The sequence below is a fragment of the Anoplopoma fimbria genome, chromosome 12 (assembly GCF_027596085.1).
Source record: "Anoplopoma fimbria isolate UVic2021 breed Golden Eagle Sablefish chromosome 12, Afim_UVic_2022, whole genome shotgun sequence".
In the NCBI taxonomy this organism is placed as follows: domain Eukaryota; kingdom Metazoa; phylum Chordata; class Actinopteri; order Perciformes; family Anoplopomatidae; genus Anoplopoma; species Anoplopoma fimbria.
In genome coordinates this window covers 594,087-620,561 of record NC_072460.1, presented here as the reverse complement: position 1 = coordinate 620,561, position 26,475 = coordinate 594,087, and the positions used below count along the sequence as shown (strand labels likewise).

Sequence of the window (26,475 nt, the reverse complement as noted above, 5' to 3'; positions counted from 1 at the left end):
CCTCACTAGTTATTTGTTGAATTTTATATTTGCTGCATGTCTTCATAGCTGACACTTAATTACATTTAATACACAGACATCAGATGTTGAGTACGACTGGTTACCATGCTGTGTTCTTCCTTCCAGGTCACAGTTCACCTTTACTTACTTTAAATCTACTTTTACAAATGGCTTCTTTTCCAGGGGGAAATATAGCTTCCTCAAATCCCACCGTACTCCACTTCTCATAGAAAACTAATATAAGATAGGAGCTAGGTTGCTGTTGCATCTTAAAGCAACAATTCACACCAAAAGCTAAATTCTGTCATGTTCTGCTTACCTCCTCATCATGTTGATAGGCCCACCAAACAGAGTGAATTTGCTCCTGTAAATAAAGCTCAACTATTGGTTGTATGGCAATAATTTCACATCTCAAAAAGCATCAAATAGAACATTTTAACAAGGTAAATGTTGTATTTGTAAATTCACATTGTGGCTTTAAAACACTTGGGCTGAACGATAAATCTGTGATTGGAGTCTTGTGTATATCCATCATGTATATCAAGCATATTTGGCCACAAAACATTCCCTTGGGGTGAATTAAGTTTTGTCTTGTATTTGCGGTATAAAAGAGATGAAAAAGTTAAATTTAACACTTTGTGTGTGAACCTACTTGCCGTGTGAATTTGATGGTGTGAAGTTTACTCAGGGGCTGGCTGGATATTTGACAAAATTGGGGGTAAAGTTATTCCTCTCAACAGTTTCAATTCTTCATAAAAAATGTCAGGACTTGTATTTCCCGTATAAGGTTGGATATTCACTGAGGATCTGGCTGCAGAATATAAGCAACCGGTTACACTTTTATGGGGACGGGGACTTTATGTCATTTTTTAACCTGAATTACCACATTGTTGAGCTTCAAAACCAGAGGCCCTCCCGTCAGAAACAGTTTTTTGCAATCTGAATGGTCGTCCCCATAAATACATACTCTGTGAATCTGAAGGGGAAATGATTGGTAAACAAACAGGAATCTTCATTTCCTCCAGCCTGCCTTTTCAACACTTTTGGCTTGTTAAAATGTAGGGATAAGATTGTAAAAAATGAGAAAGTACTGTGGCCTGTGTCTGTAAGTGCATTTACATATGTAATCACAGACCTGCTGCTGTCTGCACCAAAAGAAAACAACCTTTATTTCTTAGAGCTTCTGTTCAGAAAGTAGAGACCCATATTTGTTGTACACATTAAATGAGGACTAGGGCTCTGAAAGGAGAGAGATGCTAATACTGTACAGGCCGCCTCTGCTGTGCATCAGAAAATGAACTGAAATTGATTCTTTTTTTGTCATATTTTTTAGCCTTTTTTTTTGCAAAAGAATACAATTTGTGTAGAAACAAGCAAAGTTTTGCATCTGTCATCTCCTCTTTAACCCTTCAGAATGTCCTTTGCAGATGTCACTGAAAGAAAACAAAAGAAACCTGAACACAACTTCAGTTGAAAGCATTTAAGTTATAGCAATACGCACACTATCAAGTGTACAATTTGTCAAGGTTCATTTGATTCTAATAAAATACTTTTTTTAAAACCCATATACATTTCATATATTTATCTTTTTGGGGTATATGGATTCAAAAATAGACATTTAAATCATAAAGAGAGAATGGGAGGGTATGGGAGAGAAATAAAACTACAAAAGCTACGAATGGTTGTCCGCTGTCCCAGAGGAGAGGGAGAGAGGGAGAGAGAGATAGAGAGAGGACAGGGGAGAGAGAGAGATAAAGAGCGAGAGGGATAAGGAGAGAGAGAGAAAGAAAGAAAGAGAAAAGGAAGTGGAGAGGGAGGCTGGGAGTTAGGAGGGGATTGGCCAAGCTATACAGCGCAGTATGACACCCACTTTAGCTCATTACACACGTACAGTCGTGATCAAGGCACAGGGATCTTCTAAAAGTTATTTTTTTTCAATAAAGTTGTACAAAATAATACATTTTACAGTCTGTACAAGAATAATAGTTCAGCAGTAATGTAAAGACAGACATACAAAGGAGCAAAAGGTCAGGGAGGAAGGAGGAAAGGCAGGAGGGAGGGAATAGTGGGGGAGGTTCGAGCAGGCTGTTTGACCACACAAGTATAAAAATAACATAAAAACAAAAAAAACATTAGTGTCCCGTTTGTTGTCGTCATCTTATATTTTATACTTTAGGATTATTATATTTTGTTTTCTCTTGAAAAGAGCACTGCCAGGAAGGTAGAAGTGCAGATGGGAAGGTCGTGGTCAGAGGAGAGGAAGGGGAGTGAAGGAGAAAATGAGAGAGAGGGAGGAGAAATGTCAAGATGGATGGTCAAATCATCAGAGGAGAAAGAAGAGGGGTGAAAAAAGGAGAGAACGACCAAGACGGAGAGAGTAAAGATAAAGAAAGAGAGCGCACAGGGCACAATGGCACAAAGTCTACACAGACAAAAACAGCTGTGGAGACAGTAAAACAGGGTCAATCATGACAAGATGAGAGCTCTCTTTAACTTATATGGTACTGTACTGTAGTAGGATGCTTTCTGCCCTCCGTCAGTCAAGCTCCATAAAAGTTGGTATTTTTTTTGTTTCTTTTTTGTTTTTAACTCAATGTGTCCTCCTCACGTTTTGCTCCACTACCAACCAGACGAAGTCAGGTGGCAAAACAGGTCTGTGGAGAAGTCAAGGGACTGTCATCGTCGTCTCTGTAAAACGTGTCTAGACTCCATCAGGGACTCACATCGGAGTTGGCTCTGTCCTGTTCTTGTGAACCTTCACCCCACCCCATCCCTGCGGGCCCAACTGATCACAACACACCCCTGGTCCGTTGAGTCCGTGGTAACGCTGCTCCTCGGGGCTCAGCTGCGCAGTCACTCCGTCCGTTTAATCTCAAAGCACTGCGCCGGAAAAATCAGCCGACAGCTCAACCAGGCTGCCACTCGTCGGCATATCAGTACATGTCCGGAACCAACCGGTTGTGCAGTCCAGTTAAAAGCAGGTGTGATACGTTTCTGTGTTTGAGCAGATTCTGTGGTTGAAATTATGAATGTGTGTGAGTGATATGAAGGATTGGTGTTCACGGTTTGAGTCTGAGCACAGTGCTTTTTGTTTTTTTGTTAGATACAGTGTTCAGCTGATCTGTTACGACAATAATTCAACAGTTATCCGTTTCCCAGTTCTACTGAAGTAGTAGCTCGCGCCGTTTCCCTTCAGAGGGAAATCGCAAATTCCCAACCGCGGCTCAAACCCTCCACACTGCAGTTCATACAGTCCAGACTGGGCCGACCTGCGTTTCTAGAAAGGTGAGAGTAACTTGTGTGGGGGGAAGATATATGATGTTGAGAGGAGTGGAGCTGGGAGGATGGCTGAAGGTGAAGATCAGAGTCTGTTCATGTGTTAACCCCTAAAACCCTCCATCAAAATAGCTCTGTCTACTGCAGGTACGGAGGTTGCATCAGGGGAAGTTCTGGGTTGAAGGTGTGTTTACTGTAAGGGTGTCTGTGGGTGTGGGGTGTGTGTGTGTGTGTGTGTGTGTGTGTGTGTGTGTGTGTGTGTGTGTGTGTGTGTGTGTGTGTGTGTGTGTGTGTGTGTGTGTGTACGTTTTGGCCCCTGTTCCTTCACAAGAGCTCACACACTTCTGTGGAGGAGGGGAGTTCAGAGACTCAGGGGTCTTTCATAGTCCAGTTCATGTGTTTTTGGCCAAACACTTTTTTTTCTTTCTCCCATCACAACAGCTCGTACTGTCGCAGGTGCATCCGCTGAATGATGTCTCGACAGTCGTTGAAGACACGACGGATGTTTTCTGTGTCAACGGCGCAGGTGAAGTGGGGGTAACAGTAGTGCCTCCCGTCACCGCTCGCTGTGCTGATCCTCTGTAGACGGAGAAAGGAAAAGTGAGAAACTATTTCACTATGTATATATCAACCAACACATTTGCTGATTCACTGTTGAGATCTCCATAGCAGCAGTCTCCAAGTCTCATTTTTAACAGAGAGCCAATGCAAGGCAAACACATCAGCGCCATATTTAGCGAATAAAAGGATTCTAGACATTTGTTTATTGCCGACAAATCATTAGACTGATTCTCAACACTTTTCAACTCTCCGATCCTGTCTTTGGCGCTCAGACCAAGATCCATTGGTTCCTCCTGAAGATACATTTGTAACAATATGTCACAAATATATAGTTTCTTTTCTTTTTTCTTTAAAAAAAAAAGAAAAAAGGGAAAAATAGTTTCCAGCAGCAAATAGTGCATTTGTCTGGGACTACTTTCAGCTGCGAATGTATTCACATTTGGTGCTCCAGTGGGTATTACCAGCAGAGGATCAGTGTATGGGGGAAAATATAACATTTTGGACAACAATGGAGTTCTATGGCAAAGAGGAATAAGAAATCAAACAATATCGGTTTATAGTAGGTTTGGTCTTAGAATGGGATTTGTTAACAATAAGAAAAATATCGACTATTACCCTTTACATTTTGCATGTTAGAGAGCACAAAAGCAAACATTTGCTAATAGCACTTACCAGGAATTCATCTCTTATGAAGTACTTTGCCCTTGTAACACGTGGATCTTCTCCAGGCTCTGGTGTCGCTGGAAGAGGAGGGAGAGGCTATTGAATCCACATTTCTTAAGATATGCAATTAAACGGTTGAATGAGATCAAAGTGTCTAGAAGTGGATACAACTGCTCACCATCGTCAGGTGTGGTGTAGCGAGCAAATTCAGGAAAGTATTCCTCGATTTTGGACTTCCCTGCCAGCACCTTCTCTGCTAACAGGTCCTGTTTATTTAGGAACAAGATGACAGAAATGGTCCGCAGCCACCTGAGGAGAGCAAAACAACATGCATCAACATCACACACTGAACCATAAAACTGGGTGAACAGACACAAGAAGAAATATCTGCTTGGAGTTGGCCAAATAAATTCAAACAGGGTGTCAGTGGGTGTCAGCTCCATCTGCAGATGACATTAGATACTTCTTAGAAAATACTTCATACTGGATGGATCCCAACTGCAGAAAAATGCGTCTGTTTCATGAAAAGACTTAACGGTTCTGAAGATTTTCACAAGTGAAACCTCCAACATAACGAATACATTTTGAGGGTTTAGATTTAGTGTTCGGACAAATACATTCTAACTGAGGCATTAAACTCAGTTACCTCTGTCTGCTGTGATGTGTGACACGCTGCCAAAGATCTTGGTATTTTCCCACCATTCTGCAACTCTTACAGGGGTCACAATCTTTTCTAGAGATCATTTTCCAGGACTTGACCAGGACATTTCCAGTGAGGATCTAGCTGGTTAGCTGGTATGACTGACAGGGATCAAACTGTGCTCTAATATGTTCCTTTCTGTGGGAAGTGTGATTTAAAAGAAGTGTAGTCTATGGCTGTAATTTATCTATGAAATGCTCTCTTACATGCTTAGAGATTACAACAAATTGATTTAAAAATGTCAGTTTGCTAGGTTTATTAACTGCCACTGGCCCTTACCAGCTTATCACACAACACTTTAGCCCCTTCACTTGTGATATTAAATGGAGTTTTAATGCTATCACAGTCAATTCTGTTAGCCAGTATTTAGCCGGTGTTTTCGGCTCCCATTCATTGTTTTGACACTGGCTTCCCATTCATTTATTCATTATCAAACTCCCTCAACAATGCCTGAGACACATTTCAAAACATGCTAACCAATGTGAAAGTCATCCAGCGGGTATGTGACTGTGGTGTGAGAGCAGCCTATTCACACTGTGATCCATGAACTAGCATTTAAACGTTAATATGATCCTGAACTTAACTTGGCCCTTTCAGATGAAAATCTTTTTTAATCTAAGCTAAAGGAAAATTGGAGAATGTTGAAATACTTTTTCCAGGACAACACAAGATTTAACATTTTCAACGAGTTTTCACTGACTGGAAAAATCGGTCAACCCCTTTCAAGGTTTTCCAGGACGTGTGGGAACCCTGTTGTATTTGCTTACACATGACTCGTAAATACAGTATGTGATCCACCCATGACCGGTGTTAAACCGTGTTTGTTGCTAGGAAACCCCGCACTGGGTTATGCAAACATTCAAGAGAAAAAGCAGGCCTGTTTATAACGTTTCCTAGCCTTGACACTGGGCCTGATCGATTACCATCTGCTGCTAAACATTTCTTTTCTAAAAAGGGCTCTCCAATTTCAGTCTACAGACAGAATCCCCATTCATTGTGGAACTGGGAATCTGTGTAAACACACTTTTATAAAGGCACTTTTCCCACCACGTGTACTTCTACAGAACAACAGAAAACAACAGGCAGGCAGATCAACTATCTGTGTCTCTTCACCTGTTGTTCCAGATGTTCTTGAAGAGGTTGAGAGCTTCCTGTAAACGGTTGGTCTGATTGTCCTCTCTGATCACCATGTTGTAACTGCTACTGGCCACCACGAAGATGATGGCCGTTACATCTGAGGACGAGAGGGACAGAAAGAAATCAGACACAGGGACAGAAAAAGCCTTGAGCTGTGTGAGGTGAGAGGAAGCAGAAATAAACTCAAGTTACCGTTAAAGCACTGAATCCATTTCCTGCGTTCGTCTCTTTGACCGCCAACATCAAACATACTGTGTAAAACAAGAGACATTGGTGTCAACAGGACAACTACTGCCATCATGTGGAGAAACTTCAACTTAAATCTCATTTGTTTATATCCTGAGTCATTGTACATGTTTAACACTGAAGCTCTGTAGGACATTCTCATATATAATGTTATTTCACTGCCGTTTCTTCACGTGTTTTTACTCACTGGAAATTAACTTTGTCCACTTGGAATCTTGTCTCAAAGATGCCTGAAGTCAGAACTCTGCACCGCAGCAAATCCTGGTAGTAAAAAAGAACAAAACAGAAAATGTTACAAAAATGTTCCTAAGATCATAAAGACATCACGCAGGATTCTGAACGATTACACAGCAAGTCTGGAACAAGCTTTAGACTCTGCAAATGGCTTCTGTGGCCTGAACTTGTCGAATGCATAATATTTATCTTTAAAGGTTTAGAAAATTATCTGGAATTCAAAAGTGAATATAACAATGTGAAGAAGCTATGCTGCTCTACTCCAGGTCAAAAATGTAAGCAGAAAACGCTCAGATAAAAAAACAACACGGCTCCTATTTACTCTCAACCATGGGTGTGCACTGTTCAATTTGAGGAAGTGTTTTCAGGGATGCCAAACCGCATTAGCCTGCTCATTAATGACTGATATAGACAAGACTTTCAAACCCTCTTCCTCTTGAAATACCTCTGTGAGAAAACAAGATATACACGCATATTTAAGTGCAGGATATATTAACTTTGTGAGATTCACCCACCTGATCTGTTGGAGTGTAGTCATTCTGTTTCACAATGTCAATCTTGTCTAGAAAACTGTAGAGAAAGAAGAAGAAAAAGGAGCAGTAAAAACACTGTACTGATGAAATTGTGGTTTCATTGTAGAAGACTTGTACAGATGTGCTCAGGCACCACAATCAGTATAAAACAACTAAAAGAACAGTTTAAACTCCAAACATGACAGAGGACTTTTCTGCAGCGAGCAGCATATCTTTAACAGTCTGGTGTTTTAGTAAAAGGTTGAATAGATAGTTCACTCATAAACCTCAGCTGGGATATTATATGAAGTACAGCAGTTGTTTTATACGTGGCACAGACAGGCCCTTTAACACTTTCCTTTGAAATCAACATAAATGATATTGTGTTTTGCTTGTCGGGTGACCTTCAAGAGAGAGGCATCCTCCCTAATCATTCAATAGCCAGGGAAAACATTAAAGCACACATCCAGCATGTCAAAATACTACAGCACATGTGACAGAAGGAAATACACATAAAAACCAGTGATCAGGATGACAAAAACAGCAGAGGACACGTGTCCAGAAATCAGACTCTATATTACTCATTTCAAGTTTTAGGTCTGCCATGCAAAAGAAAAAGAAAATCAAGCTCTCATACACAAGCAAACTCAAACAACTTCAATTGTGTGCCACAATTATTCCTTTAATGCTGTTTTTGTCATACTGACTAAACAATTTTACTGTAGATATGAAGTTGGAGACGATAGGCCACCTGCAGCATCTGCCATGATTTCAAATCTCAAGAATAAATATCAGTTGGATGGGCATCCCAAAGAAAAGCCTTCAGGATCACACAAACATCTTCACTTTCAAATGTCTTCTGAACTTCAGATGCTCTATCAAAGTGAAATACAACCGATCAGAAATCTACACGAATGGTGTATTGTACAAAGCTGGTGGATTGATACGGTATGATTTGATCAGTTCACAATCAACACTGTGCACAGTGGTCGACAGACAATACGTTTGAAAACAGTCAAAACTCCAGACATGACTGAAACCATAAAGTGTCATCCTCCCTTATCAAGGTATCAACCGGGGGATCAATTTAGTAACCTCTTTTCCAACCCTGTCAATATAAGCTCTTTAACACATTTCCTAAAAACATGACAGACTGGTCAGGCTGGTCAGATTAATGTTGATGTGGGCAATGTAGTCATCTTATCATATAAGAGAATTCCAATAATATAACTTCTGTTTCATTTAGTTATAGGCTTGTTGAGTAGCCCAGGGCTGGTTTTTAGCATCACAGTTGAAAGGTAAGAGGGAAAGGAAATGAGCAGTGAACTTGTCATCTCACAACAGTATGGGAATCTAAGGAAATCTGTGTATTTCTGAAAAACAAAGTGAAACTCAATAAAAGAGAGATAGACGGAGAAAAAAAGGCTAAAAGGAAGTGCACGTGAAAGGGGAGAAGAGAGTGAACATGAAAGAGGGGAAGACACAGACAGAGAGAGGACGACAGAGAATGAAAGCATAGTGGCGTCTGTCTGACATTACAGAGCAGATTTCAAAAATAGCTCCCCAGCGCCCTGGCCTCCAGCACGGTTACCATGGAGACCCAACCGCAGGCACTATTAATAGTCTATCAGCTCCCAATCTAGTTTTGGCTGGACTGGATCCAGAAAGACGACAGACAGACGGATGGAGATGTAGAAAAGGAAGACTTGGGAGAAAGAGAAACAAGAACAGGATGAGCTCCAGCTTTCATGCTTCATGTGTGAGAGAGAGAAGGGAGGGAACAAAAGACTGGACCGTACCATCTCAACCACCCGAGGGATAAATAGGGGGGAGAGGTTCTGGTATGAAAACTATTAAAAAACACCAACTGAGGTGCTAAATTAAATGCACGTTATATTCACCAATTTACAGGTAATAAACCAGATTCACTAGTAAAAAGCTGCTCAGGTTACAGGAATGCAGTCCACAGCGGAGAGCGACGGGATCCTCCTAACACATCACCCCATCCTCCTTAAACATCCTCTGATCTGCAGATGACTCAGCCTCGGCCATGTTTGCTCCCAAACACTGCAAACTGCTGCTGTTACATGAAAACTATTCCACCATAATGTTTCTTTTCTCTGTGTTTTACCTGCCTTTGCTTTGGAAATGATAACTAGACAGTCGATCTGAGCAGTAAAATCACATTTTAGATGCCCTTGTACAATCAAATACATATGTGTCATTTAGATTTTGTGTATCTGACATTAATTTAGTCTGAGATGTTGGACATGTGCATCAATAAAGAAACAATTTAGTGGCTGCTTTACATAACAGAGACAAAACAAATGTTTGAGATCACAGCCAGTGACGACTGAGTTGCTTCAACACTGAAGCTTCAGAAACTGGTCAGCTCGGCTTTGAGCATTTCCTGAGATTTCTCTAAGCTTCCACTGATAAAAACTCCTAAAAATATGTCGAATTGCAAAATGTTGCTAATGCTGGTGCTATCTATGCATTGCCTTAATATCCATATGTCAGTTTGTACAGGAAGGAAATAAAACAATTCTTCAGTGAACTGTATGCCTGTGTAAATAACATAATAACATAAGCGAGGTACACATGGAGGCTCAATCATATCTCTGAAGGTATCTAATGGGCACAATGCTTGTGGTGGTGTCCTACAGCTGCCACTAGATGTTACTGAAGAGCCAAATCCTACAGCACCTTTATGATAGTACATGAACTGGGTACTTCTAAGAATTTATTTTCTTAGATACACAACACATTACTGTAAAGCTGTCTAAAGTTTACATCAGACATGTCTGTGGTATTCAATCAAAGCTGGATAACGACTTCTCCTTTTGATTACGTTGTGTAGGGAGGAGAGAAGAAGAACACTTGTTTATTGCTGTAACAGCAATTAGAACTAGAACAGAAACTGTAAAGTGTTTTATACTGGAGACACAACACCTAGTCTGAAATGTAATAAATCTGTCCGATTGATAGATCACATCCCTTCACATCGCTTCCCTTCACAGTAATGAATCAAAGCTTTTCGCAATATCGGTAAAACAGAAAAACTCTGTTCATACATACATACATACATACATACATACATACATACATATACACAGACACAAACACATATACACACGTATATATATTATTTTGCATTAAACGGTACTGTGCCCCTCATAAACTGGTAGCTGTTACTTACTATTGTGCACAGTCGATTAGCTGGTACTCGTTGGATCTCTCGAAGCACGCCCTGACCCCCTCATCCTGCCACAGCGTCTTCGTATGGTCATAAAACTCCTGAGGAGGAAACAGAATTACATGAAGGACACAAAGTCTCTCCGAGCCACAGAAGAGTAACATATTCGTTCTTGCTGCTTATTAGGATACCCAAATTAATGTACTGGTGTTTGTGTGTGTTTACCAAGCTGACATATGATGCACAGTTTCATCTCATTGCAATGTTGGATTAGTTACTGTATTGTAAGTAAAAAAATGCTTTGCTTGAATAAACAGGATCAATTAACCCTCCGTTATCCAACATTCTGGGTTATTAACTGTGCATTTTACACCAAATATGAAAGCTAGAAGAGAGAAAGGAGGACAGGGTTGTGTGTCTGAGGGCACTGAGCTCTAAGCGTACTGTTGACACCACATGCGGTGTACGTTGTGCCTAGGCAATGCCTGTGTACATGTCTGTTAATGTAAATAGTGGTGTGGGGAAAGAGAGACACCTCACAATACACAGGCACTATAGAAGGACTCATTTACATGCTGGGACACAGCTTGGATTAACCTCTTCACTTCTTGAATTCTTTGTACTGACAGAGCAACAGGTGCCCTCTGTGCATTTCATTTCAAGGGTGTCTGTGAAGTTGCCAGAAACACATTGATCCAGGCAGCAAACATGAGCTGGTAACAAAATCATCTAACAACACACACCTGCAGTTTGTGCCACATAATGTCATCAGCATCATAGAATTCATAATCACAATAAAGTAGATATTTTAAACTGAGGGATCTGGAGTTCTTGTACATACAGTTTCATATATTTAGAGCAAGTTTTAAGTGCTAATCCTAAAAGTGGTGCCAATATGACACGTGTTTTGCTACAAAACTTTTTCATAAATGCAGACATACGTTTTGTGTTCAGTCTTAATATGAACTTTGTCTTCACAAAATATAGTACAAAACTAGCAAAGAGGAATACATATACAGATATATTACAGGCCAACTAGAGGGACTCAGCAGTGTGTGCTGCATGTGTAGGGCTGTTAAAATAAATTAACAGAAACCTTGTGGTTTATTTGCCCACGAACTGTCCTAATTCAGGCCAAACACAGGCTACTTCCTTGTTTCAGAAGGGGAAAAAACAGACGCCTGTCTATATACACACACATTCATATCAATGAAGTAAAACTATAATGAAACAGATCAATTAGCTATGTGTAATGATTTGTAGGAAACTATCCCATGTTTAGTAAAGCATAAAAGACAACCAGATAAATGAACAGTGTCACAGTCCCCCCCCCACACACCTCAATGTTGTGGAGTCATGTGCTGGGTCATACGCTCTTGTCTGCCTTAGGTGCTGATTTTCTGGTCTAACCTTGCAAAGATGCTTACATCCCCATCACAACAACCAGACGAATACACGCCAAGTCACTGCACACACACACACACACACACACACACACACACACACACACACACACACACACACACACACACACACACACACACACACACACACACACACACACACACACACACACACACACACACACACACACACACACACACACACACACACACACACACACACGATTCGGAAACCAAAAACCAAGAAAAAGAGTAAAGACTAAATTTAAGAACTGAATATGAAAAACAGACAGACAATCAACAAAATTTACATCCACATGCTTGTGTGGAGTCTTTCAAGTAGATCGAAAAGCTGAATAGACTTTCGCCATCCTGTTTTATAACTTGGAAACTATGCCATGCTCGTCATAAACAAGTCAACCAACTAAACAAGTAAAGCCAAACAGCAACCGTAAACAAATAAGTGCTTCCCAACAGTTCAGCATGAGTGGAATTCTTGGGGCAGGAGGGTGATTGAGTGGTTAAAGAGAGTATCCCGCAGAGGAAAACTCACAGATTTGAATCCTGTACTATCTTCCATAAGTAACTTTTTTGGGGATCTATTTCTGTATTGTTTAATAAGTGAAAATGAATGTCCATTATAACCATCCTCTGTAAATGAAAACTGTGTGTTTGTTAATATTAAGGGCCAAAGATGAACCATGACAGTAGCTGAAAAATCTAACAGACGTTTACAATGCACAGTTTGTGTAACACTTTAACATTTGCTTTCATTTTCATTTCCAAATAAGTTGTTTTACTAATATGGTTCAACCTCTGAGTCATATACAACCCGTTTGCTTTATAGATCTGTCACATCCAAGTCTCTGCATTCCTGTATCTCTAAAGTAACATGTTGTGTAACAAGTTGCATTTATGTAAAGACCCAGGTTACACAGCATACATCTAATTTTCCTTTCTTTCACCTCTTTATGCTTTGTGATCATGAATAAAATCACAAATACTTGTAGGACTAAAACTAACCATTATTGTACCTATTAATTATTTTCTAGCCCAAAGTCTATAAACTTTACGTTACGTTGTTATAATTCCCCACTGCCTGAGGAGACGTCCTTACTTTTTTTGTTTAATTTGAACAGCATAAGAAAAGCATCAAGTTCTCACATTTCAGAAGCTGAAACTTGAAAAATGATCGGCATTTTTGCTGACATACAATTTCTTGATTATCACAATAGTTACCAATTCATGTTCTGATGATTATCTAATCAGTTAATCAAATTGTCACCCATCATCCTTGTTAGGATCAGTTGCTTCACACTACCACTCACTTTGTGCCCTTAATTGCAATGTTAACGACCTGTTAGCAACAAAAATCTTTTTAGCTGCATTGTCACTTGTATGTGAAAAAAAAACATTCTTTCATTGTGCAGTTTTTCCATGACAGCAAACTCATCATGTGTTTACAAACAGAGCGCTCTTTTATAATCAGTCATGCTATTTATTCACTCTTCCTCTCTTGATGTAATGCTCTCCCTCCTTGCTTCCTCTCCCTCTTTTACAGCCTCCCTTTCTTCTTCTCTCTCCAGTAACTGTTACAGTACATCAACAAACCTCAAACCGGGGACCAGAAGATCTAAATCCTCCATATGAGATGAGACACTGTGTGACATTTCGTGCGGTTATTGTTTCCATTTAGTTTGGATTGCTATGGAAATCGTTTCTTATCAACAGTGTGAACATCAGTTTTAAAAAAAGAAAATCTAAATCTAAATGATCACAGTGTGGAAATGTAGTTCAAGCACAGAATAAAGTGTTCCTTAAAAGCAAACAAACAGAGGTTGTGATAACAATGCTGTTCAGCTGCCAGCTCTCAAGTCTCTAGTTTCCCACAAGGAAGTGCAGACTGTTCAAATGAACCCACACTTCTGCATTCAAACACTAGGAGACTCTAAGTTTGAACAAAGTTTTATGAGATTTATTTTAGTCAGTGTCATGGTTTGTCTATTTCAAGTCCGTTTCAAGACCCGGAGAGTTGACTTTGATATTATACTGAAATAAGAGGTGGCCAGGTCTGCAAATGTGTATAAATACAGTTTGTGATAAATGGGCTTAACATTTAAAAACACTGATATGGTTGTTCAACAAACTGCAGCATTTTCAGGGCAACATGTTTTTATTTATCTCTAATTAATAAGCAGATGTGTCAACAAACATGTACTGTATCAGGGGAACCAGATTTGATCATTTACTGGCAGACAGATACCTCAAAGACAACATAAAAGACATATGGCGAGGACTGTGGTGGCAACATGTTAAAAGGAGATGAATTCCTATTGCTAAAACTTAAACTGCTTCGATTCATACATGAGACTTAGTGAATGCAAAAGTGAATTAAGCCTGGCCCCGCAGGTGGCTGTGGATAAACAGTGAGACTCCCAGACTTCCAGGTTTAGTCTCCTGGCTCAGACAATTAGTGATGTCCCACTGAGAATACTAAACTCACAAAGACTTTAACCATCAGGTCATTAGTAAACCTCAGTGTTTGCTACCTGTGTCAAGGGACTATCACCTGGGATTTTGGGACCATTAATACCTATTATCATCTCCTGAAACACACACAGCTGTGGATATCTGCACCTGTTGATAATGGATTACATCGGCCAGAGCTCTACGACAAGCCCACTTTTTGGGGGGTAAAAACAACAAGGGGGACACCTGAAATGTTCATATAAAAAGGTACTAAAACTACTTTACTACTGTAAATGCGGTAGATCAAACTTTATCCACATGGTAGTTATAATTAAAATTTGAACTGTAGGCCACATAGTGAAAGGGCAACAATAAGAATAAGATGTTGTGTTCTTTGATACGTCTGTGATTGTGTGTCTGATATTGTACTACTCACGGAGGGAAACTCAAAGTCCTTCTGGCTGACGAGGTTGAGCACGTATTCGATCCGGTACTGGTTCTGTGGGCAGGCCAACTGCACTGGTGGTGCCAGGCTGCTCATAGCTGTTACTATGGTCTATAACAAACACACAAACCCAAACAAAATACATTGAAGTGGGGATGACAGAAATACAGAAGATGGACAGCATTTAGTAAACATAGTATCTAGTGCTACTTTATGTTTTCACCACTTACCTCAATAGCCTCTTTAATATTATTCTTGATGTCATGAATTTTCTGCTTCTTCTCTCTGAAACAGACACACAGATTCAGTGACAATCATGTTAGGGATAAACGATGTACAGCAGTAACACACAGACTTCGGTGTGTTTTCACGATGAAGGAATACAAGTAAAGAAAGAGATACAGTGGTATCACAGTGGTATATCACATTAATATCCACCATCAATCATCAGCAGAACTACAACACACTGTGGATCATGAAACATGTTGTTAGTCTATATCCCCTGATACAGAGAAACTACAAATTAAAGCAATATTACAGGGGTGCTACGGAGATTGAGTTTTTCACTTAAGTGGAGTTTGGGGAGCACCCTTAAAATCTTTGTGCGTATTTTTTCTGTACACAGAAGACGTTTGCAGATGTTTTCATGTAAAAAGTGTTTAAACATGAAAAAAAACTACAATTATCACAGAAAATATTTGAATAAGATACAACTGTTGCTGAAAATGCTGTTTAAATACAGTAAGTAATACAAATATTTCAAAAATAGACATAATGGTTTACATCTGATGACTTAAAGTACATGAAATGTATGGCACGATTGTCAGTGGAATACAGGGGATCCTGCAAACTGTCCATGTATATATATGTATATGAGCCGTTTATATATATATATATATATATATATATATATATATATCTCACAATAGAGAGTTTAGTTAGCAAGTATTATTTTAGTGAAGTAAAAAAAAAGGAAGCAGTTTCATGATACAGCGACTGGTTGATTCAGTGAGCTGCAGTGAGATTGTTTTTGATCTGGGAACGGTAAACAGACCTTCATTGGCACGCGTGCTGGAGAAATTATGTCTGTCTGCTGTGAAGGATAGCTGTTTGTACAAGACATTTGGACTCTCTGTGACAGAAATGTTTCTATTAAAGGCAACCAGAGAGCCAGTTAGTCTATCTCTCACCTTGAGCCTGCCAGGACAACAGCGCATTGTGTTTACAATAGTTCTATGTCAGTGACAAAGGGCAAGATGGGCCTCTTTGGTCTGTGCCAATTCCTACTTTTCACAAGAGACTCTGCTGCACTCTACCAAATTGATGCAAATGTTTAACAATTTCTTTACACTAGTGCAATTTGCATTCATTAGTTTGACTAATTCATTTGATTACCAAAAACCAAGGTTGCACAATTCCTTCACTATGCAACCTAACAGGTCAACTCTGCCAGGAGGTCATTGCTCTAACAGTCCCGGTTGGAGCTGCATGTTTGCAGCAGATTATCAGATGAGGTTTCTTAGTTGCTCACAAAAGGACCCACTTATATTTAGCAGGCTGCCGATTGTCCACACAGAGGAGCTTTTTTAACCCGGTCAAACTTTGGGTATAATTTAAAAGTGTTAAATTTAAAAAGTGTGAAATTAATTAATTTAACACTTTTAATTAATTAGTTAATTTAAAAGTGTTAAGTTATAAGTAGAGGGTTTTCTCTGAATTCTTGGTAAACGGTGAGAAGCGATGGGTCGTCTGCCCCGTGGGTTAGGGTTAGGGTTGGTAGGTGTTTAGACATGCAGATGCAGACATGTCAATATCGCCACCTACAGCCAAAGACACTCAAGTAGCGTAGACTCTTCGTCAAGCTTACGAACAAGATTTCTATGTACGAACAAGATTTGCTGACATGTTGGCTAAAGATGATCTTAAATCAACATCTGAATGAACACAAATGGGTCAATAATGAGAATGATTTTGTCACATCAACAAGTTACCATGTCGTTGCAGTAATACTAATTTGATTTCTGTCACATTTTAGCAGATGCAATAATAACAACAACAACAACAACATAAAAACAAGAAATGATAATATTTACAATTAATAGCAACTGTACTTTTGACAAGAAATGAATGCCTCAAACAAAATCCCCAATCTACAATCTGTTTGTTCAACAAGTTCGGTTCAGAATTTGTTACAGAAAGGCTTGAATAATACTTTAGTGAGTGGTTACGATCCCACTAACATTATTTTACTGCATGTATGAGACTGAAAATGCATGCAGTCTTACAATACAATTACTACTTATTATGAAAGTTGCATAATACTCATTGACAAATGTTAAGAGGGGGTAAGAGAGTTTATTGGGTTATGAGGGAAATTGAGAAGGCCTTGTTTACTTTTTCAACCTGATAGTCATTAAAAATCACATGGCCGCGTGTGTGTGTGCACTCTCCAATCATGGGAGGACAACTGCAAGCCTATGTGTGGTTAGAGAGAGGGGGAGAAGACATGACAACATGCTTCATTGATGATATCTCATGATAGTATGTTACGGTGAATAAATGCAGATGACAGGGACTGAATTCAATATCACAGTAATTATAATTTTGTTATAATTCAGTGTGTCGCTGAATGGATTTGTCTACAAAATCTTATGATGAATAATTAAATGTATGTTCCTTGTATTGAAGTCCATAGTATAAGAGAGGCAGCTGAAGACACGTGCACATCTGGAACTAATGTCCTGTGTTCGCACAAACAATGGAACGGGAACTTTGGGCATTGATAAATGTATCAATTATATTTTCAGTTAACTAACTGATCATTTAGTCTATACAATAGGAAGAAAGAAATTGTGAAAAAAATGCCCATCTCAGGATTAAAGACGAAAATAAATTTACAATGAAATGATGTTTGTTTTATTTAACATTAATAAAAAATGAGAACATTAGAGGATCTGGAACCAGTCAACGTAAAACTGAAAGGCAAAATACTTACTTGAAAGTTAAAGCGTCTGTTATTCAAAACTTTTTATATTGATAATAATGAATAATACTGGACGTACCCAAAGAGAATCATCAGCGGGCTCTACATCCTGTTAGCTCTGTGGAGCGCTACGCGTCTTTCAGCTGATGTTTCGGTTTAACGGCCCGTAAATTGGAAACTGTTTCGTTTCATTCTCACTGCTCTCATCACATCACGGCTTTTGGGTTTTATCTGAGCTTTTCCGACCGTAACAAAATGTCCCACGCATACAAAGCTCTTAAGTTGACCACCTAACAGCTCCAGTGATGGGGCTGGTGGTTATATGCCTTGTCTAAGGGCAGATCAGTCATAGTTGAGAAGAATAGAGAAGGCTGAGTCAGTCAGTCAGTCATTCATTCATTCATTCAAATTGGGCCAGCACTTGGAACCAGCAGCCTTCCGGTCACAAGCCAATTACTCTGACCTTTAGGTTACAACCCTCAATCCATTCACCCAAAATCTTTTATCGAGGCGTTACTGAACTCTTTCAGTCCAACACCAGTAAACATATGTCCTGTTTCAGGATCCAGGTCTGATAGAGCATGTTTCTATGCTCGTCATGTGGGGACCCACAAGCAACTGGCCTGCAACACTATAGTTTTGGTTTTAGAAGAACTTCAAAGACACATACAGTCAGACACATACATATGGAGCAACATAGAGTATATGGAAGTTTACTACACATAAAGAAACTAAAGAAAATCAACCAGATAATCCAAACAATGTGACGCATCAAGCTAGAAGTGAGGACGCCGTTTGTGTTTTTGTGTCTTGTCATTGAGGACTCCCATCCACCTGTACACAGACACACATATCGACACACACATTGGTCAGCGTTGTCTCACCGGGCAAAGATGCTAACATTCCCATCACAAGATCGCAACAGCAGAATTGTAATCTTTTGTAAGATGTTGTTGAGAGTTGGGTGACAAATCAATCAGCTGTATATCCACAAGAGCAGGAGACTGTTTACTTTGGGCAATAAGGGGCAGAAGCTGGGTGTCTTCTAATGACAGTCAAAAAATGATTTCTCTTTGATATTTTTTTCTATTTAAGCCTAATGGGCATCTACTCCTATATTTATTAATACCTTGTTATTTTAACTAAGATACGACAACAACAATCATCAGCATTTAACAACTACAGTTCCTCCAACAGAGTTTATTGGAAGATATAGTTCCTGACACAATGGAGATAAACGTTTGGAATATACAAAATTGAACTCAATTAACTTGGTTAGACTAACTGACATCTATATTTACCTTTTATGGAGCTGCTAGCCAGCTAACAGTCGGTGGATGAGCTCAATAGTTACTGTTGTCAAAACAATCAAGTGTCTATCATCTCTTCCAGCCGACATTGTCACAGCATATTAAATACAACACTTTCATTTCTGCACTGCAGTCTGACTAGGCTACCACACCGTCTTGAAAGCACTGGTTATGTGTCAACACACAGGCCTTCTCTAGCGGGAAAATACATGGTCAAATTATTGAAGACTAAATTTACATCATAATGGCTGACTAGTATGGTGTGATTCAAAGAGCAGCCATGTTAACCTGAAGACTGCATCTTATTTCAAATTGTCTGTAAAGTCCACACTTCATACAACAAACACATGATGATTGGTTTACGGAACTCTATCATTTTAAAGGGTCCTCCAAAAGTGGCCGTCAGTATATAGTAAGACTTTAATCATATCATACTCACTCTGCATTGAAGCCGTTGACATGAAGGATCCTCATCTGTTTCACTATGGTGCTCTTTCCTGACTCTCCAGCTCCTGGGAAACAGAGATGAAAGAAGAAATATTAGGAATCTCTTGACATGTGAAACAAGACAACGCACACGCACACGCACACGCACACGCACACGCACACGCACACACACACACACACACACACAGTTGAGATAAAGACCATACATATTTGTCTGAAATGTCTCTTTACAGTATGTTTACAGAAGTCTCATTTCCCATATTTGGATACAAGCGCTGTTTCAGCTTTAAATCATTTGGCAGAACATTTTCAATGAACAAACAACAGATTTCACACATGACTGGGACATTATTTGGCAAAACCGGGAGAAGAGGCAAGGACAGTGCTGCATGGTCATGGCTGAAATAATAAGTGGGTTATTCCACTTGATACGGTGATCACAATCACAAGATTGAGACCTGATGATGACTGTTTTTAGACTTTTCCATGGACAGTGGGTTTAAATATTTCCCTTCAAAAGCAGGTGTAGAATTAAAAAAAGCTCAAAATATGTCAGTATGTCCTGAGAGGAAAATGTGATCACTGTTATGGTCTGTGCTATTTGCTGTCAACGAACAGTAAACTGCAAAAAGGATGAATGTTGCTAAAAGGCATTGTGACTAGAGACGAGCTAGTTAGTGGTGTGCTGCATGTTTGTGGATGGCCTGCGCTGCTGTAAGAACGAAACTTGCATCTCTTGTTCTGTAACGCCACGCCTGCAGTATGTTCAACTGCATGAAGGCTGGGCGGCTTAAAGCTCAACAAGTTGCAACTCTCACACGGCCCATTGCCTTTCCTGTCTCAGACCTAAAACCTTTTTCTTTCTTTCTGCGGTCACTTCTCCTTCCTTATCTTCATCTTATCTCAAGGTGAGATTAACAATGACTCATAACTTCCCCTGAATCAAATACATTTAATTATTTGAGCAAAGGATCTATACAAGTTGTACAGTTTATATATAATAAAAAATAAAGTAATGTGAAGTAGAAAAATGCACCCATCTGCCATAAGATCAATCCTAACAAGCTAATCTTTTTTTTTATAAAGTGAAGACTGTGGAGTTAATTGTTTATTTTATTAACATTAATATTGTTCTTTATTATAGCTCTGTATGCTTATAAACTATTTCAATAACTTTTATTAATTCAATCTTTCATAGTTAAGTAACAGTTCAGGGACTATAGATAGAAAATGGCCACTTGGCTCTCTGATGCATTTACAGCAGTGTGTATTAATGTAAGTGTATCTGTTAAATAAACCAGTAAATAATATAAGGAATGTATCTTATTTTCAATCCAGTTTGTCTTAATAATTACACATAGTGGTATCACCATGTGTGTCACTTCAATACAATGTTGGTCATGTTTAGTAAATCTATAAAACGTTTCAGCTGCAACGTGTGACTAAGGGACATGTTTGGATGGACATGCTGCTATCTGTGTTCCACACAAACGAGCTGGAGACCCTGGTGAGCTTTTGGTGACTTTTATTATAGCTGAGAATAGTCTCCCTATATAAAGATTTGATCTGAAGGAGTAGGCGTGACATTTCTAAAAGTAGACTTCATTCTTGGTAACAACATTCACTACATCTATGCTGTTTGGTAAAGGCAAAGACCATTTCCAAATAACAGCCATTTGTCAAGTATCTTTAATGACTGGCAGTTTTTAACAGCCAACGTTTCCCACCCCCGATACGCATTTGTGTTTGTCAGGCACACTATCAGACAAGTCACAGAAGAGTCTGGGACTTGGGCATTTTGGCGGCTCAGCAAGCTACAGCACATACCATGAACTCAAAACATCATGCTCTCAAATCTAACTGATGACCTGAAGTCATAATGTCAGCTCTCCTCTTTCTCTCCCGTCCCGCCGTCTTTTCCCACACTACAAAATGAAGCAGAAATGCCACCACATCTTGCAAAATACCTGCATGACATAGTAAAGAACAATAGCGTAGCCTGTCTCTCTTGTGTATGAGGAGAAACCATTTTAGGTTGCAAAAACACACAAAACTCAATCAAGTGGAGTTTTGAACCTGAATCATTTTGAGTAGCAGAAGTGTGTCCATAGTACAAAGTATTAAAAAGTTAAGTACATAAAAATTGGACCTCAATGATGGTAAGATTCGTCGTCTCTATACTGATTACTTTAAAAGATACTTCCATATCGTACGTTTAGCATTTCAAATACTATTTTAAATCAGTGCAAAGTTGTTGTACAGCTTTAGGTTAAGACAGCGTTAAACACTGATGCATTTGAGAAGTTTAGCCGGATTACAGTCTGCAAAGCGAATTATCGGCAAAAGTAAAACTAAGAGGATAATGGTCATCAGCGGTGCATCCGACAGGCTGATGAAAGTTTAAAAACACACCAGTAGACTTTGACAAACTGCATAAACACCTCCAAAACATACTCTATAAAAACAAAGTCCATCCAGGGTGTATGTCTCTTCCGACATGATACAGACCAGGTACAGAGGTCAGGAATGATACTAGCATCTACCAGTATTATCAATACAGCTGTTTCGAGAAGTTATGAAACAAAACAGAAAACTTATTGTTATAAATATTACACGGCATTATATTAGCAGATAGCATGGCTGCTAATGGATCTGGTCCGCTCTGAAGGATCTATACATTTGATGACAAATTCCCTGAAACATATCAGTAATGATTTTGTGTATTCTGAACCCGGAGACATGGAAATACTTGGCATATCAAGTTCCCAATGTAAAGCTTTTTTTTTTTGCTTTGCAAAAATTGGGGTAGTATTGCACTGTCAACTAAAATACCTGCTATGATTTTACTAACAAGGTCACTTAAATTGTTGTCACAGAATTGTGTTGTGAATAAAAAGTTTAGATGAGTCTGATTGGGTAAAAACTATTAAGTGAAATAAACTGTCTGATTAAAAGCAGGAAACCAATAAATATTGATTTTGAATAAAATAATGTAATCTGAAGGTCATCATCTCTTCAGTATAGAGACTCTAGTATGTAAAAGAGGGGACTTAAAATAACTGCCAGCTCTTAATACACCACAGACTTTGTACCGTCACTCCTTTTGTGGGTGTCACTTTATTAAAGTGAAGCAAACTTCAACATGAGCCACGAACCCATCACCACTTTGATCAGGTGATCTGTTTAATCCAATAACTCGTGTAGTTCCAGTTGCAGGTTACACTTTTGCTGAGCACCATAATCCAATAATCAATAAGTTCATCCTGATGGACAAACACACTATAAGGTCTGCTCTGCAAAAAGATGGCCACAATGGGTGTGCCAACAACAATTAACATACCACACCACAGCAACTGGCCGTGTTTTGGTTCAAGACCCTTACAAAGCACAAGGCATTACATTTCTCAGCTGCATTGACCGATCGTCTCTTTGGCTTTGTTTGCCATTCAGACGGATCATCCACAATATGCAGAGGCACGAATAACAGCCTGCAGGTCCACAGGTCTGTCCTCTACCAGTCAAACTGGGAGATGATATAAATGAAAGGCGACCAACTTTACGGCAGACATCTTTGTTTTGGTTTTCATGTGGGTGCTGTTCTTCTGCTTTCCTTAAGTCACCACAACTTCCTCCCCAACATAAATACAGGCGTGTCGTACGATACGCACCCTGCCTGGCATCTCGGTAATCTTAGATCATGATTCTGACCAAGAACACCACGGCTTCTTAGAAGTGGTCAGCCTGCTGCGTACGGACACATGAGGAGGGGACAGAAGGGCCGGCAGGGAAAGTTAGACACTCGTACTCGTCTCTTATGTAATGTAGAGACCCAGCCCACCTCCAGCTCACTGTCTGACACACACACACACACACACACACACACACACACACACACACACACACACACACACACACACACACACACACACACAACACACACACACACACACACACACACACACACACACACACACACACACACACACACACACACACACACACACAACACACACACACACACACACACACACACACACACACACACACACACACACACACACATCGACACAACACACACACACACACACACACACACACACACACACACATACACACACACACATACACACACACATACACACACACACACACACACACACACACACACACACAACACAGACACACACATACACCACACACACACACATACACACACACACACACACACACACACACACACACACACACACACACACACACACACACACACACACACACACACACACACACACACACACACACACACACACACACACACACACACACACACACACACACACACACACACATGTTGAGCCTCATACATGTATACATGTTATCTCTGACACTACCAGGTAACATGAGCTGCTGGTTGGTGCTCAGGCCTGAGCTTCATAGCATGCTATGTAGCTAAGCTAATGCAGCTGATGAGACATGTTCACATCATGCAGACATGAGGAAGCAGGAGGTCGTCTCCTCTGAGGACCTGGCAGCAGGGTGCCGTGCTGTGCCGTGCTCCCTGTCCTGTCTGTCCTGTCCTGTCCCTGTCCTGTCCCTGTCCTGTCCCGCAGCAGCCCGCAGCCTGCTGTATTCTGCGGGCTGCGGGCTGCGGGGGCTGCGGGCTCCAGCAGCCTGCAGCCCGGCTCCGAGCTGCACACACAGCCTTATGCAACAGCACGGCCACACAGGTTCTGCAGGAGGTTCTTTAGGAGGTTCTTTAGGAGGTTCTTTAGGAGGCCGGAGCACAGACTCACCCAGCAGCAGCAGCCTGTGCGTGGCTCTGTACAGCTGCTTGTCCTTCTGCAGCTGCTTCTCGATCTTCTTGTTCGCTTCTCGCTGAGCCTTCTCCTCGTTCCTCTGGTCTTCCGTCTTGCTGTTTCCCAAACAACCCATCTTCCCCAAGAACAGAGGACGGGTCCAGGGAGGAAGAGGAGGAGGAGGAGGAGCAGGAGGAGGAGGAGGAGGAGGAGAGGAGGAGCAGGAGGAGGAGGAGAGAGGAGGAGCAGGAGGAGGAGGAGAGGAGAGGAGGTGCAGCAGGAATAATCCCCCGGCTGTGGTCGCTCCTCGTCGGACGTGCGGCTCTCTGTCCCGCGTGTAGGCCGCCGGGCTGCGGGAGAGCTATGCGTCCATGCCGCTCCGTGCGTGCGTGCGGGGCTGCGTGCGTGCGTGCGTGCGTGCGGGTGCGTGCGTGCGTCTGACGACAGCGAGGCCGCTCCCGCTTCACGTGCACACGCCTCCTTTTGTTGGCGTTGCTCGCTGGGCTGCGTGACGTTAGCGGCTGTGATCCTCCACAGACTGTGCGGGGCTAACTCACGCAGCAGCCCGGGACCAGCAGCACGACCCGGGGAGACCCAACACCTCTACCCCTCTGTGTCTATGTCTATGTCTCTCTCTCTCTCTGTGTGTCTCTCTCTCTCCCCCTCTGTGTGTCTATGTCTCTCTCTCTGGGTCTCTCTGTCTCTCTCTCTCTCTCTCTCTCTCTCTCTCTGTGTCTATGTCTCTCTGTCTCTCTCTCTCTCTCTGTCTCTCTCTCTGTCTGTGTCTATGTCTCTCTCTCTATGTCTCTCTCTCTCTGTCTCTCTCTCTGTGTCTCTGTCTCTCTCTCTCTCTCTCTCTCTATGTCTCTCTCTCTCTCTCTCTCTCTCTCTCTCTCTCTCTCCCCCTCTGTGTGTCTATGTCTCTCTCTCTCTGTCTCTCTCCTCTCTCTCTCTCTCTCTATGTCTCTCTCTGTCTGTGTCTCTCTGTCTCTCTCTGTGTCTCTCTCTGTCTCTCTCTCTGTCTGTCTCTCTCTCTCTCTGTGTCTCTCTCTCTCTCTCTCTCTATCAGACCCTCACATCACCACTGAGCCTCCTAAAACTTCGCACCGATACTTAATAAACTCCTGCTCAATGAATCCCTTCAAGGGAAAAGAATCATTAGAAGAGAAGAGAAACTAAAAGAATCATTAAAGAGAAGAGAAAAGAAAAGAATCATTAGAAGAGAAGAGAAAAGAAAAGAATCATTAAAGAGAAGAGAAACTAAAAGAATCATTAAAGAGAAGAGAAAAGAAAAGAATCATTAGAAAGAAAGAAAAGAATCAAAGAGAAACTAAAAGAATCATTAGAAGAGAAAAGAAAAGAATCATTAAAGAGAAGAGAAAAGAATCATTAAAAGAGAAAAGAAAAGAATCATTAGAAGAGAAAAGAAAAGAATCATTAAAAGAATCATTAAAGAGAACTAAAAGAATCATTAAAAGAGAAGAGAAACTAAAAGAATCATTAAAAGAGAAAAGAAAAGAATCATTAAAGAGAAGAGAAAAGAAAAGAATCATTAAAAAAGAAGAGAAAAGAAAAGAATCATTAGAAGAGAAAAGAAAAGAATCATAAAAAAGAAGAGAAAAGAAAAGAATCATTAAAAAAGAAGAGAAAAGAAAAGAATCATTAAAAAAGAAGAGAAAAGAAAAGAATCATTAAAAGAGAAGAAGAAAAGAATCATTAAAAGAGAAAAGAAAAGAATCATTAAAAAAGAAGAGAAAAGAAAAGAATCATTAAAAGAGAAGAAAAGAAAAGAAAAAGAATCAAAGAAAAGAATCATTAAAAAAAAGAGAAAAGAAAAGAATCATTAAAAGAGAAAAGAAAAGAATCATTAAAGAGAAGAGAAAAGAATCATTAAAAAAGAAGAGAAAAGAAAAGAATCATTAAAAAAGAAGAGAAAAGAAAAGAATCATTAAAAAAGAAGAGAAAAGAAAAGAATCATTAAAAAAGAAAAGAAAAGAATCATTAAAAGAGAAAAGAAAAGAATCATTAAAAAAGAAGAGAAGGGAAAAGAATCATTAAAAAAGAAAAGAAAAGAATCATTAAAAGAGAAGAGAAAAG

General features: G+C 40.1%; 1 protein-coding gene across 1 annotated transcript; it reads right to left on the bottom strand.

The window, feature by feature from the left end:
- Positions 1–313: 313 nt before the first annotated feature.
- gnas (GNAS complex locus) lies at positions 314–24,582 on the bottom strand. Its single transcript, XM_054608548.1, has 12 exons — positions 24,376–24,582; positions 19,575–19,647; positions 15,073–15,127; positions 14,834–14,953; positions 10,529–10,626; positions 7,333–7,387; positions 6,771–6,844; positions 6,530–6,588; positions 6,314–6,434; positions 4,679–4,809; positions 4,510–4,577; positions 314–3,855 (listed from the first exon to the last, which is right to left on the bottom strand). Exons 1-12 carry the CDS (start codon positions 24,512–24,514, stop codon positions 3,709–3,711), a joined length of 1,140 nt encoding a protein of 379 aa, XP_054464523.1. The 5' UTR covers positions 24,515–24,582; the 3' UTR covers positions 314–3,708.
- Positions 24,583–26,475: the final 1,893 nt, after the last annotated feature.